We start from the raw sequence: 19,424 nt of genomic DNA on the forward strand, positions 1-19,424 counted from the left end.
ACACTACAATTTGGTTACACTCTCTTACTTAATTATTGAAACTTAAAATTACCACAACCATAAGTTTTGCCTACTTTTGCTAAGGTAAACCCTGTACCAACGTGTTTGCAATAATATTATCTACAAGGCGCTTGGAGATATTCTCAGAAGTCAATAGAGGGACAATACAAAAATAGATCAAGTTCAACTTGCGAACAATGCTTTGGTTAGTAAATTTAATTTTTTTTACAAATTTCACTAAATTTTTTGTGTTTCTTTCATTTTCAATGTTTTGAATCCCTCTTTATTTTATCATAATATATATATATTGAAAATAAATATTAAAAAATCAAATTGTGCATTAAGTTTGTTTTACTCCTAGCTAAGCAGGTAAGTAACAGCTAGTATTGTGTAAAATATATATTTTATTAGAAAAATTGATAAGGGAAGGTCTATTTAAGTCGGGAACTTAGACTATATTATGTCAGAGCATGCTGTCTCCTGATAATTCATTACTCAATAGTTCCAGTAGTAAAATATTTAATTGTTCCTACCCTATATCGAACCTCTCTTAATGAGATACATTTTTTATGTTTTACGCAATTCGTGATTGAAAATGTGTACCTGAAAGTCTGTATGTTTCAACCAGACGAATTAATCAAATAGATCCGTTATTTTGTTGGTTTTTTTACAGCTGGAAGTAAACGAAGACGCCTACCTGGATAACTTGCTGGCGTTCGGCAAAAGAACCACAGAACAAGTTCTGGGTAATCTAAGAGAAATAAACGCTGAGGACAGGTGCTTAACAATTGGTCATGAGAAATGATCTTAACATGTAACTTAATGTATTTATTTGAAAAGAAACATATAATTATATTTTTCTCTCTTGCTGGGTCTTAAAATAAGTAAGATTGTTACTCCTAATTTGTCCCTTACTGTAGCTACAGATATTCCATTCAGCCTATATATACCATGAATATCATCAGACAAAGGCTAATACTACATCGCTCTACTATAAAAGTTCTAGTTCCTACAAACATTTGGACAGCTTATAATTAAAAGATTACACATATAGAAGCATGGAAATATTGTGCATTTGAAATAAACTTTTATTTACAATGGACACTTTTAAATGAAGCGAAAACCTTCTTTGAGTATTTTTAAAACAAATATTTAGTTACTGCTCTTGAAATTTCCCTTTTGCCTGAAATGGACAGCCGTATTAAGCATGTTAATGTATATATTAGTTTTATTTAGTTTTCAAAAAGAAATCTTTAATTTTTAAAATGGGATTAGACTTAACGATACTTTTTTTATATTAAGCTACAATTTTATGTAATACAACTTGACTATTGCATTTTATTACTTGGCAGGACAAAGTAACTAACCATGGTAATATGTTGATGTCAACTTTCGTGGTCTGTTGGTATGTTTATGAAAGTTGTAGCTGTTACCGTGATTGTTATTGTGTCCTGGTGGTTATATAAGTAATATCCTTAATCTGCAAATAAATCTCAGACTGTGGCGATGAATGCGTTGCCAGAAATTTGGTTGAATGATTGAAACTTTAAATTAAGGAAAAAACCTAAAAAAATGAAAGTTGGTAGAGCCTAATCTTATTTTACAAGTTAGCAGCTTATAAAATTATAAGTTATTTAATTTAGCTGTCTAATGCATTTAGTCACAAAAAATCCATAGATTGGTCTAAATTAATCTTAAACTTTAACCAAGTTGACTATTTATGAACTTTGAATGTACACACCAATATTTAGCATTCGAGTTCAAATAATAAACGAGACATAAATTGGTGGAAAAAACTAAAGACATTGTAAATAACTGATTTTCACTGCAAAAAATATATACATAAATCACATAAAAGTAACTAAACGTAAAACTGACTTTGCAGCTGTGAAATTTGTCTGGTTATCTCTGTCAACGGATACTTAAAACACTTGAATATTCATATAAAGTTCGTTGTTCCAAAGTTAAAAAGTAAAAGTGAAATTATAAAAACGTTAAATAAGTGCGGTTTTATAAGAACAAAAATATAGAGTAAAGTTATTTGTTTGATTTCCTTTTTTAAATATTTTTGTATACTCTAGGATTTTGAAAATAATTATCACCCAACGAAAAACAAAGGAGTAATACATTCTAAACATACACGGTTATTAGTTTTTCCAATTATTATATTTTCAGTTTCAGTTTATCACATTTGATTGCCAAATATTTTTTTTTTACTATCAATGATGAGCCAAAGTCTTTCAAAATTAATTTAAAAAAAATCAATTTACCTTACTTTGGATTAAAAACAAAATCAGTTTTGTTGGGAACTTGTAATAATAAATGAAATCTTTATTTTTTCAGCTGGGCTACTGACCCCACAGACGTGAACGCTTTCCACACCTTCCAGGCTAATGCTGTTAGTAAGTTGTGATTTGCTGAGTTATTATTTTCGTACGTTTGTTTTTAACAATATTAACTGCTATGTGTTATTAAAGTCACGCACTTCTGTATGTGTACATTTCTGTTTTCCTTTTACCTATTATTAGCATAAATATTTTTTACACTTTTCAAATTAGCAATCATTAATTTTTTTAAGTATTTACAATTGCATGTATTCTTTATTATAGTACTTGCCGGAGGTAAAAGAAAATAAACCTATTTTTCGCAATGCGCAATTGCTAAAGATTTATCTATGGACGTGTTAATTTACTGAAACCGTTTTAACTTCATTCACCATTTTTAATAAATATCTCAATAATTATGTGTTGTGAATGGTGTTAAATATTTTGCTATAAATATTATTTGAAAAATTTATTACTTTATAAAAATCATATTATTAAAATACATTTGACTAATAACGTAAATGAGTATGGGTGGCCGACGAATTGGTCTGTCAGAACAACCTTATATTTTCATTCCGAACCTATGTCATAGTTGCCATTCTTTAGAAATCTGCCAATTATTTTCACTAATAATTATTATATTTACTTACGTCCGGATAGTTTAAGATTTTCCAAGTTTAAAAGAAAAATATAATTTTCTTACTTTATTTTGAAAACAATGTTAATCCTTCGAGCTTTAATACTATATGATTCGAAAAAAAAACACACACACTCTTGTCTTCCTGTGTCTAATAGATAACGTTCTTATTTAATTGAACTAAATTTTTACTATGAATAATATACATCAGTTGCCTGGTGAAAATATTTTCATTTGAAAAAGAGGATATAATTTAAGTACATATTTCTAAAAGTATGTCTCATACTGCAGATACATATGTCAACAAAATTATTCACTAGCATTGCATCAGTAATGAATACCACTAAAAATTCCATGGTACTTCACCTCGAAATATATGTTATTCACTTTTACATTTTTGGCTTTCATTTTACCACACTGACAGCATAACATCGATAAAGAGCCAAATGAATGTATTTTCCGCGAAAATACCGTGGAATTTTGAAGATAACTCGTTCGCAATAAAAAAAAATATCGATAACTCAGCCTGTTTCAACAACAGTGTCTCATTGTGTCAATCGAATGTTAGTTATTCAGTTAGCATAAAGAGCTCACTCCAAGGCAGTCTGAAGCTTGACGAAAACTGAAAGGATGACAGGCTAGAGAAAATATAGCAGTAAAAAAATCAGTGTTTCAGACTGAAAAATAGTTGTTTGCCAGCATACTAAAATTATAAGATAGCAAAGGTTTAAAGTGTTGTATCGGTCAATGAGCAGTCAAATTTCAAGTTATAACATTATTTCGAGTCAAATCATTTTTCTTCAGCTGAAATAAACCTTTCCTGCGCATGTTTGGCTTTGCAAAGATAAACACCAAGTTTCGGAGTATGATTAACATTGTGTTTCTACTGTATTAGTAGCATAGAACAAGGACGGAGATAAAATAAATGAATTTTTATACGTACAATTTTTAACCCAACATTACTAACTGAACTGAAGCTTTATTTTGAGTCGATGTTACTTTAAAACACCAAGACGAAAACAGCGTATTTTAAATGTCGTTATTGTTAAATTGTATTACTTTATTAGATACAGAAGTGTGTAACATCTTAGATTTCGGTACACGGCATTCTATAGTAGAAATTTAGTGAATGGAACGGAAGTCACATGGAACGGAAATGTGTAACAGACGGTGATGCCATATATATGGCGGATGATGCGAGCCAAAGTTACCAAAGACAAAGGGAAACTTTGTTGTATTAAATGTTAAGTGAATGTTTTGTGGTACTCGTTTCAGTAACTTCAGAACTTTTTATTTTTTCCAGCTGTCCCAGCCGGTATCTTGCAGTTTCCTTTCTACAGCCTTGGGCTTGAGTAAGTGGATCAAACAAAACTAATCTCTAAAAAATTTGCACCTTAAACGAGCATGAGGTAAAATATATTTCAAGTTAGAATTTCATAAACGTTACTTAGGTTATGGTACATATGTTTTGATCAGTTCACATAAATATGATTTTAGCCATTAAATATAAATCCTACTAATATTATAAAAGCGAAAGTTTGTGTGTATGTTTGTTACTCCTCGACGCCCGAACCACTTTAAGGATTTAGATGAGATTTGGCATACAGCTAGCTTATAATATATATCAATGCATAGGCCACATATTACTATGAAATTTTATTCCTAATGGAGCGAAAAAGGGGTGAATTTATTTATTAAGAGAAAATTATAGGCCATAGACATACAAAGAGTGAGTGTGTGTCTTTTTTCTATGACCACCACACGGTCACATACAAACCCTCCATTTTTAGATACATAGAGGTAAAAATAACTATACACTGGCAGAACAATGTCTTCCGGGAGTCTGCCAGTAAAATAAATTATTTTGCACACTTGACGTTCAGATTAAGAAGATAATTACTGTCTACATCTGATTTCGAAAAAAAAAGAGTCCAATTCACCCTGTTTTCATACCGGGAAACACCAGGTACTGCATCTAGTAAATCAATAAAGCTCAATATTTATGCATATTCTGATGTTTTACTTATTTATGTTATTTACCAGTCAGCAGCTATATAAAATATTAGTAACTGTTCCAAGTATTTTTCTCAGAAACGTCTTGTGTTTCATCATTTGTAACGTTTACAGGGCTCTTAACTACGGCGCGATTGGAGCTATTCTTGGACATGAGCTCACTCACGGATTCGACGATACAGGTAAACAAAACTTAGAAAAATTATGTTATTTACTCATAAATTCTCAAACTTTGGAATCTTATTTCACAACAAAATAAAGTGTTATTACATATTTCGCCAGGTATGAACACAAAATATTATTAGTGATTAAAATGTAATACTGGTTAGACCTTATGCAAAAAGTCTTAATTATTTAAGTTTTAAAGAACATTTTAAGTGTGGTTTGAAATAAATTAACATTTTTGAAAATACATAACTTTATGAAATACTTTAGACCTATTTAGGTTAAAGATGTACTTTAAACATCTTAAAAGTAAACAAGAAATCTTTGTAATGACGTTTCAAAGCTGTTATTAACAAAGGTACAAAACGGAAGTAACTTTTTTAGATATTTTAACATAATTTATGCACTGAAAAATACTTTACTACGTGACAAACTAATTATGCTCTTGAAATGTTATTTACAATTTAATTACGAAGTCCATTAATAAAAAACTGCCTATCACTTATATAAAAAGAATACAGCAAGAATTAAATTTATAACACAAGCTCCAAACTCAATATGATGATATTTTTTATTTGCATTAAAGTAGTAACGTTCGTTAACGGCTTAAGATCAGAGTAAAAAGTCTTGTCAAAACAAATAGTGCAAATTAATATGTATCGTACTGTTGAATGTCATATTAATTCTCACATATGCCTAAAAAAAACTATCTCTTTTTATTTTAAAAATTATTTTCCATGTCTTATTTGAACGAAAAATCATGTTATGGCAGAATCAATACGTTTATAGTGAAAAATTAAAAACCCCTTTTTACATTACTTATTAAATTTAATAACAATTATTTTATGAATCCTAAAAATTGTTACCTATTCAAAAAATAAAAATATTACCACACTAAATTTGAGTTCAAATAAAATAAGTAGACACATTATTAATAAAAAATTAATAAAAATAATGAAACGTAACATAGCTAAACGTTTTAACTTAAGCAATGAAACTGACTTTTTTTAAAGAATTTCAAGAAAACTTAATTATGTATTATATTATAACGCTTTTTCTGTAAGCGTTGTCAATTATTCGTGTAAATAGAAATGGGAAATTAATTAATATTTGGTAATTTACAGAATACATTTGTCACAGTCGTAAACAACATTGCTTTACTGCTTATAACAACTTTTTTTTTGTTTGTGCAGTAAATTATATGTAAAAGCCAATTCCGGTTTAGCTCCAAACACTGACATAGTCTTTCGTGATAATGTTATCGTTAGTTTGCTCATGTGTCTGTGTTAATGTTATATTTATCATATGATACTTCTATTAAAATGGGTTCTGTATACAAACATTTGTACAATTGTTTCGGTCTTCGTAAAATATCAGTATGAGGCACTGCTTTGCTTTAGTTTAAGTACGATGCAACGTACTTATATTTTTACGACAGTGTAAATTGAGTAAGTTTTAGCACAACGTAGTATTTAAGCCTGCAGTGAATAGTGAGTAAATAATAGCACGACACAACTTAGTGTTTTAGACTGCAGTGCATATGGGTCATTTTTAGCACAAAACAAGGTAGTTTTTTTTGGACCGCAGTGTGTATTGCACCAGTTTTAGCACAACACAATTTTTATTTGACCACAGATAGGTTACGCCATTTTTAAAACAGCGTGTAGTTTTTTTTTGGATAGTAGTGTCTACTGCGTCGATTTTAGCAAAACACGACGTAGAGTTTTGGACCGCTGTGTATAATAGTGCGTCCGTTTCAGCAGAACACGAGGTAGTGTTTCGGACAGCAGCGCACAGTGCGTCAGTTTTAGCACTACGCAGCTTTGTATTTTGGCCTACAAGGTATTTTTAGTCAGTTTTTGCACTACGCAGCTTTGTATTTTGGACTTCAAGGTATATTTAGTCAGTTTTAGCACAGCGCAGCTTTGTATTTTGGCCTACAAGATATATTTAGTCAGTTTTAGCACAACGCAGCTTTGTATTTTGGCCTACAAGGTATATTTAGTCAGTTTTAGCACTACGCAGCTTTGTATTTTGGCCTACAAGGTATATTTAGTCAGTTAAATCACAACGCAGCTTTGTATTTTGGCCTACAAGGTATATTTAGTCAGTTTTAGCACAACGCAGCTTTGTATTTTGGCCTACAGGATATATTTAGTCAGTTTTAGCACTACGCAGCTTTGTATTTCGGCCTACAAGGTATATTTAGTCAGTTTTAGCACAAAGCAGCTTTGTATTTTGGCCTACAAGGTATATTAAGTCAGTTTTAGCACTACGCAGCGAAGTAACTGTTCCGCGGAGCTGGGTGTGACGCATAAGGGTTATTTACGGCAGGTCGCCAATACGACAAGCACGGCAACATGAGGCAGTGGTGGACCAACTCCACCATCGAGGAGTACGTGAACAGGACGCAGTGCTTCGTGGAGCAGTACAGCTCGTATCGCATGGACGAGATCGACGCCTCCGTGAGTACATCGGCAAGCCTTCTTTTCACAGACGAGAGAGCCACACCCGAAGTTCCCCGAAGTTCATGCGTGCTTTATTTTTTTCATTCTATCTCATTGTATAAACCGGTGTGGCATTAAATTTTGCAGTCGATTAGGATAGGTTAGCTACATTATAAATACTTTATAAAAATTGTGGATGGTTGGTTATATTAGGTAAGTACAGCTGCATTAAAAATACTGTAAAATCATTTTATGGTTGCTTAGCAAGTAACTATTTAATACGTAGCTATCCAGGGCTAGGAAACCGTTTACATGATTTCACAGTATCTTTAGTGTAGCTATCCTAACCAAATCAACCGTCCACAATGTTTTTAAGTATTTATAATGTAGCTAACATAACCTTTTACAATGAACCAAAAAAAGAAAAACCCCGAAGATGCAAGATCGTTCGTTTGGCTCTCTCGTCTGTGATTGGAAGGCTTCCCAAGTAGGTACATTGCAGGTAGCTCTCCGTGGAGTTTTCAGTTGATGGGGCGGGTGTCTGTCATAAAGTTAACTTCACTTTGGAGGTTAACAATTGGCTTGCAAAACAATCCGTAACAGTGCAAAGGCATGTGTTTAGAAGTTGGTTTCATAACTTGAAAGGAACAAAAAAAAACAGACAATCATAAAATACCACAATGATGTGAGAATTTTTAAACAAATATTTTAACTACGTATCAGCTTAAGCGTTTAATATCACTAAAAACTATTTATTTTTTCCCTGTCCCGACAAGAAAAAGTTAGTAGGGACGTACCCATTTTGACGTCAATGATTAAAATGTCAAATAATTAACTCCTTAATTCCCTCCGTGGTTATTTTAATCAACTGCTAATTGTTAACGGCAACTATTAATGATTAAAGGGGCTTTCAAAAACTTCTGAAGTTATTTTTTTAAAAACATTAAATTGTAACTATAAATTATTATGCCAGTGCTACATGATGTGAATGTTTTTATACTTCAGAGTCCTGGGTTGAGACCGTAACCGAAGAATTATTTATCTGCTCATTAATAATTTCGTAGTCATCAAAAGCAATACTCAGCCAGAATATTTCAATTTTTTGTGGTCAATTATAAATTGGTAACATTTTTATTTAAGGATATTTCCAACAAAATTGGTTTCGCTCTAAAAATTTAGGCTAAAATATAAAATCTAACGACCAATGTATGTATTCCGGGATTTTGTACTGTTTTACTAGTATTTTTAGAAAAAAAAATTTAATGTTTGAAAATTATATTAATTTTGTAATCATTTTATTTTTTAAGCTTCACTTAAGTAAAAAGATACATTTTATGAAGATCTTCGGAAAAACTTTACACGATCATTGCGATATATTTTACAAAATATGAGATATATTTAGGGCCAGTAGTGTCATTAAGAGATTCTAAATGCTTGAATTCTAATGAATTTTTTTTTTCGTTTGTATTATTTTCGTATTACATTTCCCCCCCCCCCCCCCCCCATGTAACAGTGGGTTTTGTGGATTGCTGTTGAAGGTTGACGGCAAGAGAACCCTCGGAGAAAACATCGCTGACAACGGAGGACTGCGGGAAGCTTTCATCGCGTACAGTCTGTTCAGAGAAAGAAACGGACCCGAGCCCAGGTTGCCAGGGCTGGAAAAGTTCTCACACGAACAACTTTTCTTTCTCTCCTTTGCTAATGTAAGTGGAAAGAAAAAAAATATTTGTCGATTAAACATTATTGATTGATATACTGAGTAGTTATTTTGAAGTGAGTATTAATTAATGTTTATTCATTCATTTTTATTTTAACGAAAACTTCTAATAAATAAAAAAGTTAGGATTCTTAAATACTTGAGAAATAAATGAAAGCCACACTGTGTGTTTTTTTTAATAGTCATTTCTCTCTCTCTCTCTCTCTCTCTCTCTCTCTCTCTCTCTCTCTGCCGTTTTACCCCTTTTGGTGTACTTACGAGTCGAATAAGTTTCACTCACATCACGTGTACTGATCTACTTGCGCGGGACCCTGATTAGGTGCTGTCACAACTTAGAAACATACAACTTAAAAACACATACCTTAGAAACACACAATATAGAAACTAAGTTATGCCTGTTCTAAGTTGTGCGTTTCTAAGTTATGATAGTTCTAAGTTATGTTATTCAGTGTTGCGTAAGTTACGTGTTTCCAAGTTATGACAGCTATAAGTTTTGAGTTTCTCAGTTGTGATAGTTCTAAGTAATGACTTTCTACGTTGCGAAGTTTCTAAGTTGTTTGTTTCTAATTTGTGATAGTTCTAAGCTATGACATTCTGAGTTAAGACGTCTCCAAGTTATGATCATTCTAACTTACGACAGTTCAAAGTTATATATGGATTTTGTCGAGGTTTCTAAGTTAAGACGTTTATATGTTGTGTGTTTCTAAGTTAAGACGTTTCTAAGTTACGTGTTTCTAAGTTATGATCGTTCTAACTTATGATAGTTCAAAGTAATATGGATTATGTCAAGGTTTCTCAGTTATGACGTTTCTAAGTTGTGTGTTTCTTAGTTAAGACGTTTCTAAGTTACGAGTTTCTAAGTTATGATCGTTCTAACTTATGACAGTTCAAAGATATATTGATTTTGTCGAGTTTTCTAAGTTAAGACGTTTCTAAGTTACGTGTTTCAAAGTTATGATCGTTCTAACTTATGACAGTTCAAAGTTATATTGATTTTGTCGAGGTTTCTGAGTTAAGACGTTTCTAAGTTACGTGTTTCAAAGTTATTATCATTCTAACTCATGACAGTTCAAAGTTATATATTGATTTTGTCGAGGTTTCTAAGTTAAGACGTTTCTAAGTTACGTGTTTCTAAGTTATGATCGTTCTAACTTATGATAGTACAAAGTTATATTGATTTTGTAGAGGTTTCTGAGTTAAGACGTTTCTAAGTTACGTGTTTCTAAGTTATGATCGTTCTAACTCATGACAGTTCAAAGTTATATTGATTTTGTCGAGGTTTCTGAGTTAAGACGTTTCTAAGTTACGTGTTTCAAAGTTATGATCGTTCTAACTCATGACAGTACAAAGTTATATTGATTTTGTCGAGGTTTCTGAGTTAAGACGTTTCTAATTTGTGTGTTTCTAAGTTAAGACGTTTCTAAGTTGTGTGCTTCTAAGTTAAGACGTTTCTAAGTTGTGTGCTTCTAAGTTAAGACGTTTCTAAGTTGTGTGCTTCTAAGTAAAGACGTTTCTAAGTTGTGTGTTTCTAAGTTAAGACGTTTCTAAGTTACGTGTTTCAAAGTTATGATCGTTCTAACTCATGACAGTACAAAGTTATATTGATTTTGTCGAGGTTTCTGAGTTAAGACGTTTCTAATTTGTGTGTTTCTAAGTTAAGACGTTTCTAAGTTGTGTGCTTCTAAGTTAAGACGTTTCTAAGTTGTGTGTTTCTAAGTTAAGACGTTTCTAAGTTGTGTGCTTCTAAGTAAAGACGTTTCTAAGTTGTGTGCTTCTAAGTTAAGACGTTCCTAAGTTGTGTGCTTCTAAGTTCCGTGTGGTTTGCCGACCCTGTCCCGCAGGTGTGGTGCGAGTCGTGGTCCAGGCGGTCCTTGCAGTGGTCGCTGCAGGACTCGCACGCGCCCAACCACGTGCGGGTCAAGGGCGCGCTGACCAACTCCCAGGAGTTCTCGGCGGCCTGGGGCTGCCCCGAGGGCGCCGGCATGAACCCCAGCGCCGCCAGGTGCCGGCTGTGGTAGACGCCGGGGGAGGCCTTCTCCTCACACACGAGGCAGCCACACACCCCGAGTTACCCGAACTTCATGGCACAGAGAAAAAAAGTTTTGTTTGAATCAAACAAATATTTGATTATATATGGCGAAACAAATATTTACTTAGTGGAACAAAATATTTTTTTTAGCTTAACCAAACTCAGTAAGTAACAAAAATTATTTGTTACACCTATCCAAATATACATTTGAGTTGACAAAAAAATTAATTTTTGGGTCAACAGAATCTTTCCTACTACAAAATAGTTGTTTGAATTAACAAAATATATAATTATTTCGCCATATACAAACAAATATTTTGTTGAGAAAAACAAACCTTCCTCTCAGTGATGCTCGCTTTTTTTTTCCGTTCCATCTCATTGTATAAACCGGCGTGGCATTAAATTTAAGCGGTCGATTAGGATAGGTTACCTACGTTATAAACACTTTATAAAAAAACATTGTGGATGGTTTGTTACATTAGGTTAAGTATAGCTACATTAAAAAAAATACTGTAAAAAATCATTTCATGGTTGCTTAGCAAATAACTTTTTTTTTTTAACATGTAGCCATCCGGGGCTAGGAAACCGTTCACATGATTTCACAGTAATCTTTAATGTTAGCCATCCTAACCCAAATTCAACCGTCCACGATGTTTTAAAGTATTTATAATGTAGCTAAACCTAACCTAATTGACCATTAGTATCCTTTTTATAAACACCGCCATGTTTATTTACGATGAACAATAAAAAAAGAAAAAACCTCCGAAGATGCACGATCGTGCGTTTGGCTCTCTCGTGTGTTGAAAGAAGGCTGCCCGTAGGTGCAGCGTCTCACAACGCCTCGCCACTCCTCTTGCGGCGGCCTGGCCTGGCCTGGCGAACCAGCACCGCGAATTTACCTCGCTTCTGATATTTCCTGGGTTTTTGTTTTTTACGTTGATAACAAGATATCCATAAAAGACTATTCCAGTTTCAATTTCATATATATAATATATATCTATAATATAAAAATGAATCGAAAAATGTGTTGGTAAGCGCATAACTCAACAACGCCTGGACCAATTTGGCCAATTTTTTTTTTTTTTTTTTTAATGTTCATTGAAGTTCAAAGATGGTTTTTACGGCGAGAAAAATCCGAATAATTGCCGGGAAAACCCTAAAACCAGCCCTTTTCTTTTTCCCATACAAACGTTTTATATCTAAAACGAGCACTCATTGTTGTTTAAACAATGTAGGTATGTTCCTAACGTCAAAGAGTCAATTTGCACTTCATTACCTCTGTACAAAGTTCAATAATATCTATCAAAACAGTGTGCGTTGGAGCACAGATAAACAAAAAAAAAATAAACCGAAATCGATTAGTTCAATTTGGTCGGCTTTGCGATATTATTTCATTTGTTTTAATTTAAAATGCACCAGTTTTCAAGTCATTACATCAGTCAAACAAAACCAGCGTTACCAAAAGTATTTCATAAGTTTAAGTTTTTATTATTTCATTTCCCTATTTTAAATACGGCTTGAAGGATTTGACTCCAAGTCATATCAAATTTAAAAAAAGTTGAAACAACAACAAACTGTCAATGTCAGTGTTTTTTTTTTTCTTGGATTTTAGGTTACCTACCCTAATGAGTTTGCTTTTGTCAACTTATACACGAAACAAATTCTTACCTATATAGTGTTTTGTGCAGTGTTTATTTACCTATTATGATCGATAATTATTGCATGTGACAAAATATTCTATAATATAGATATGCCTCCTATTAGACGAATCAATTTAGGTAGAAGAACCCGAAATGCTACAAACCAAGCTAATTACCGATCTAATCATGCACTACAATGAAAATAAAAATTATTATGTTTCACATGATTAACAATAAAGAGATTACTTATTTTTTATTTATCTTTTTATTTATATGTTTTATTTAATTATATTTCTTATTCACAACACCCTATCACCAGGGTGACGGTTCTGTTGAGGAGAATTTTTTGCCCCGACTATAAAATATGTAGGAACAAAAATATGTCACATTACAAATCATTCTGACAGGACTTTATTGCAATTTAATTAGACAGTACGAAGTCTGCCGGGTCAGCTAGTATATGTATATATATTACTAGCAGAACCAGGCAGACTTTGTCATGCCAGTTTTTTTTTATTTTTTTATTTATTTACCTCTTTATATCTAAAAATGGATGGTTTGTATGTAATCTTTTATCTATTAAGCGTTTTAAATGGTACCGGTGTTCCATTTTAAACTCACTCGCGAAATACTCAGTAACAGTAATAAAAAACTATTTTTTGTTGTTGAGGATTAAGCACAGTAAAAAAACAATAAACCAATTTCCATAGCTGTAGTAACAGGCGTTGCCCGGGTGATAAGCTGTCCGCGAATTGAAGGGAAATGTATAGCGCTATATGACAGTGTGGTGGACATAGAGAAATGACACACAATTGCTGTTTGTATGTCTATGACGTATTTTTTTCTGTTCACCCGTGACGATCGGTCGAACGGTTTAGAAGTCGATGCGCTGCAGCGCCATCTAGTGGAGAGTTACAAAAAAAATGAATAGCATAAAATTTTTCTCCATGGAAAAACACTTTGACGTGTCAACTTTCATGGCGATCAGTCGAACGGTGTCGGAGTTTATCGAAGTCATACATACACACCAACATCTAATTGTATATATAGTTAGATAAAAGTTTAATTTGACTATTTACAACAAATCAAACATCAAAACGTATGTAAACTAACTTAGTTATTTTTTTTACAAATTTCCAATATGTGCAGCTTTAGTTATAGGGCACACATCCACCCTAAATGCGATTCTTCCCAGACTTGGTTAACAAGTCCGGAGTAATGGAAGCAACAGCCTCTTCAATTCTGTGTCTCAACTCTGGCAAATCATTGGGTAGCAGCGGAACGTAGACACGATATTTTATAAAGCCCTAAAATAAAAAAAATTCGCATGTGAAAAATAGCTCTGTCATCTCGACCATTACGACCAATCCAAGGTTCAGGGACTTCGACGGTCAACCAATAGGGAGGGGCTCCATTCTCAAATCACAGATTAACGCTTAGCAGATTGCAGAACACAAAACACTTCATGCTCAGGAGTCGCCATTTTGCGAATTGGGCGCTGCAAGCGAGAAAACAACAATGCAGTTATTGCGCATACGCTTATCCAAAACTGTTTGAGTTACTCTTTAATTGTGACTTTGAACCAAAACTCTACAAAGCTCACAGTTGATACTTTGAAAATTTATAACTGGGATATTCTTTTATGAATATATTGTATAACCATGTTATAACCATAATACAACCATATTATTTCAAGGATTTTACTAATTAAACGGCAAAATTGTAGGTCAGCATGAAATCATATGGTAAAACGTTTTGGATTATTAGTTCGTAGTAACCCTATTTTTAGTATATTAATCATCAAACCAATAAAAAATTAGTTTTTCCCCAAAACCCTAAAAAAACTCAGGTTTTTGAATTTTTTTTATTTTAATGATTAAATAAATGATATACTAAAAATAAAGAGCCAAGACGAAGTTTATACATGAACAGTTATTCCAAAACTGTATACATACCACACGATTTCATGCTTTCAGTACATGTTATGACTGATGTCATTTTGCCTTTAAGTTCATAAAAAAATCATTAAACAAAGAATTGTCAGGTAGAAAATAAAATTTTATAAACAATTAAATCTAGTAATATTTTGAATCTTTATAAAATAATGTGCAAAAAAATAATAAATAATTTAGGATTCTACCTCTTTAAGTTGTAATTTGACGCAGAATGCACTACTACTACAAATATAAAACACTAAGTGCGTTTAAAACTTGGACCAACAAGGTGATGCGAGATTTCAAAACCTAAGATACGTAACAGGTGCGTCCACCATGACAGACGAATTTCACAGTTCTGCTAGCCACGAAGCTGTTCAATTTTGGCGCCAAATTTTAAGTCCCCTTCGCGGGACGCAAGGCCTCCGTCCAGACCATAGACTAACGAAGAGGTAGAAGCACTCAATACAGGAGCAAGGAAAGGATAACGGAACAGTTATGTGATAGTTTTAACACAGGGTTCATAAACAATGCACAGCATGGCAACACGCCGTCAAAGCAATGAAAATCGCGCTCGTTTATAAAGCACGCAAGACACAAGGCTTCATAAACTCTACAAATTAAATTTGTGTAGCATCAGAATTCAAATATTTCTTCTCAAGGCTGTTTTTTATGATTAATATTTATCATGATTCGTAAAACGTAGCCAATCATTTGATTTAAAAGCGGGAATTTCTTTACCTCTGAGAAAATTTAACAAGTGTGTTCATGATGTATATAGTTAAAATAGCATCGTGGTCTTCTGTGCACATAACGTCAGGTTCTTTAAAAGTTTTCGGAACACTTACCTCTCTTCAAGTATGGCCGTCGAAAACTCAAGCCAAAATTTAAAAAAAAAAAAAAAGTTGGAAGTTGAAGAATGCTTTTGTTGAGTTATTGCGCCGTGGGTAGTTTATAAGCTGGTTCACGATAATGCGATAAAGCGATTTTGCTTCTTGCGTTCTTGCGTTCTTGCGAAGTTTGTAAACGAGGGATTAAAGGTTGCAGTGAGCAACTTCATGTGCAACCCACCAACGCATAGCTGGCAAAGCTGGCGTTTGGGGTCGACCATTTAATAACTAGAGCTGTTTGTTGTCAGATTTTCATAGTGTTAGCACTATATATACAGGTCACACCAAAAGGGTTTAAGTATAACTGTACGTGTGAGATAATATTTTGTGGTAATTGACTTCCATTAAAAATATTAATTATTTATTTTAATAAGTCTTAAATTTCTAAATGAATTAATTACTAATAAATAATTAATAATTACTTATTGTAGTAATCATTTCTTAAACTAAACAAAAAAAAGAGTTTTTGAAAATCTTTATTACTGTAGAAGGATTTTTTTTTAAAAGTGGAGTTTATATTATATATTTTTGTTTGATTCAACAGATCTGTTACTATGAAACAAAATTTTTTCATGAATACGGTGATTTGTTTTAAATATCTTAGTTAAAAAATATATATAATTAATGGAAGAGCAGTTAAGAGAAAAATTTCTTAGTCCCTTATTTTCCTGAAAATTTGCTAAATAAGCGTAAAATGCCAGTAAAAAGTAATTTTATTATTCTGGTTAAGAAGCAATTTATACCGGAAATTCAGAACCACATAGTAATAAATTAAATTTTCTAATGGTCTTAAACTTAAAACCATTGGTGGGACATACATGTATGTGTGTGTATATATATAAGTTTTGTATTTTTTGGACTACATATCAACACTGCATTGGTGGTACATACATGTATGTGTGTATATATATGTATATAAGTTGTGTATTTTTCGGAATACACATCAACACTGCTTTGCATAACAATGACAAAGTTTTAACTATCAAAAGTCATCTTGTTTATGTCAACTTAAGGATGGTTAACTATGTTTCAGCAATATTCTTTACTTGTATGAAAGGTGCAAATATAGATCTCTGGTCTTGAATGTATCTGCAAAAGAAATTTCGTCCAAGATATATCATAGTCATTTCATGATGAACATGCCCGAGATATTTATCTGAAAATAATTATGTAACTTACTCGCAAATGCGTTTAAAACAAGTCAAAGTTTAAGAAGCCATGTTGGAAGGGTCTATGATACAGTTTAAAGTTTTGTATCACTGACAGAATGTTATGCATAAGAACATTTTATCCGCAGTTTAAAACAGTTTTGTAGACCTGTGCGAATATCTGTTTTTTTGTTAGTTTGAATCAAACTCGAATACAAATATCAAAATATTTACGAATATGAATATATAATTAAAAAAATAAGATAAGAGAATTTTTTTTCTATCATATTTTATGGTAGTTTTATAATCATATTTTAACAATAATGGCACATAGTTTTTTTTACGGCAATGGTTATAAATACGTGAAATAAGATGAAAATTAAAAATAAACTTTAGAATTTTTAGGATTGTTTGCAGTTGTTTGTAAAGTAACTATTCTGCGCTCGCCTTGTTATAAACATATCAGAAAATTTCCGGATTACGGAATGTAACCCCAAATTGTCTTGTTCACTGTGCACATTTTGACAAAAAATTCATGTAGTTGTATTGGGCCCAATAATATACAAAAACTGTGATGTGCACATTTATATTCTACTCGGTGTTTCCCGGGCTGATATATTGTCCGCGAGTAAAAAAAAAATAGCTAGGACTATATGACAGTGCGGTGGACATAGAGAAATGTACACAATTGCTGTTTGTATGACCAATGATTTTCTGTTTACCTATGGCGTTCGATTAAACGGTTTAGAAGTTGACGAGCTGTAGCACCATTAACGGCGAGTTATAAAAACAGGATACCATTAAAACCTTCTCCATGAGAAAACACTTTGATGTGCCAACTTTCATGGCGATCGGTCAAACGGTGTCGGAGTTTATCGATTTCATACATACCCACATCCTAGTATATACAGATACTAATGACTCTTAATCTCAATTTTTATCGTTACACAAGGTGATATGAAATATCTTTACAAACACTTCAAATGCAAAGATTCTATTTATTTTTAAGTTAAGTATTTGAATTAGACTCAAATATAAGTAATAACGTATTCGTTTATATATTTAAAAACTCTAATGTTTGCACAGGGCTACAGTTTTATACATGGCAGAAGAACTGGCAGAGTTCAAAGATTGATTAAATATATAATTTTTGACCATTACAAAGGAACGAATTTTTCTGGTTGTAAAAGTTTTGCAATAACTGTTGTGTTACAAATGCCGATATTACGAGTGTCACTGCATGTAGTGTTGTGTGAAACTACTGTGATAATGTTAAGTGTCCTTAAATGTAAATATTGTGTTGGAGTGAAAAAATATCATTTATAAATAATTTAAATTGTAAGATATTGATATGTCATCACTTTTGCTAACGATGTGAAATAGTGTATCTACATCAATATGTAGGAGGAAAATTAACTATTTAATTGCTGTATGACAATGTTTGAGGAAATAGTTGTAAAACGTAAATATTTACATAAATTTCCAAAAATTTATTATTTTTAAATTTTAACAAAACAGTTTTGCATTGAAAATCTCCTGGATAAGAACATTTCACATAAATAAGTATTATTTAAACATTTTTATCATTGGTACATGTTAAATGTAAATGACTTAGCAGAATGATTAAAATAAATATAACTTACTGACAAAAGTAATTTTAAATAAAGTAATTAAAATCATTTATAGAACATTTTATAGTAACAAATTTTAAGAGTTTAAATCTCGGTTTCATACGCCATATTGATTTTTTCGCCTTTAATTATTAATTTTATTCAAGAGTTAATTCTAAAATTTTAACTCGATGCTTCCCTTACATTGGTTATTCTGCCATGTATATATATATTTATATATATATATAAAAACACAATATATATTTACTCCTTGTATTATCATGGGTGTAAAAAGTCGCGAAAGTGATGATAATTACAAATACTTACGTGCCTTTTAACACCCATTACATTACATTAGGTGAATATCTATTGAAAATATTTGTAGCAGAAAAACAAATGAAAGAGAGGTATCGAGTTAAAATTTTTGAAGTAGCTCTCTAATAAAATTAATGGCGATATAATGGGCGAAAAAATATAGCGTGTGAAACAAAATCTTTTACTAAGAAAATTTTCATAACTACACTGGTAAAATATGGCACGCATTTTTTTTATAAATTATTGTGTAAATTTAATTGTACGATTTAAAAGCAAATTTTTGTCAATGAAAATTTAATTTTGCTAGTTTCATATTGTATTATGTAACTATTTAGTATGGTATATGATTATATGATTCCGAATCCTTAAGATCAATGTGTCCAATTGTAGATTATTTTTGTAATTTATGTACACATCTGGTTTTTCTGTTATCAATATATGTTTTAAAATTTGATTTAAAAAAGGTTTGTATGTGTACTGCATTCACTATCCGTCCAAAAAATATATGAAGTAATTAAATCATATATTTTAACTAAAGGAAGGCATTTGTATTTT

At 31.9% G+C, this 19,424-nt stretch overlaps 1 protein-coding gene across 3 annotated transcripts in view; it reads left to right on the forward strand.

The window, feature by feature from the left end:
- The window catches only part of LOC134538275 (endothelin-converting enzyme homolog), a 106,161-nt gene extending 89,817 nt beyond the window's left edge, over positions 1–16,344 (forward strand). For all 3 annotated transcript variants that reach the window (XM_063379446.1, XM_063379445.1, XM_063379444.1), the window contains exons 15-21: positions 674–777; positions 2,344–2,402; positions 4,265–4,313; positions 5,089–5,156; positions 7,474–7,604; positions 9,125–9,289; positions 11,145–16,344. In XM_063379446.1, the coding sequence (XP_063235516.1) occupies positions 674–777; positions 2,344–2,402; positions 4,265–4,313; positions 5,089–5,156; positions 7,474–7,604; positions 9,125–9,289; positions 11,145–11,321 (753 nt within the window). In that variant the 3' untranslated portion in view covers positions 11,322–16,344. The remainder of the gene's footprint in view (positions 1–673; positions 778–2,343; positions 2,403–4,264; positions 4,314–5,088; positions 5,157–7,473; positions 7,605–9,124; positions 9,290–11,144) is intronic.
- Positions 16,345–19,424: the final 3,080 nt, after the last annotated feature.

The sequence above is a fragment of the Bacillus rossius genome, chromosome 13 (genome assembly GCF_032445375.1).
Source record: "Bacillus rossius redtenbacheri isolate Brsri chromosome 13, Brsri_v3, whole genome shotgun sequence".
Lineage (NCBI taxonomy): Eukaryota > Metazoa > Arthropoda > Insecta > Phasmatodea > Bacillidae > Bacillus > Bacillus rossius.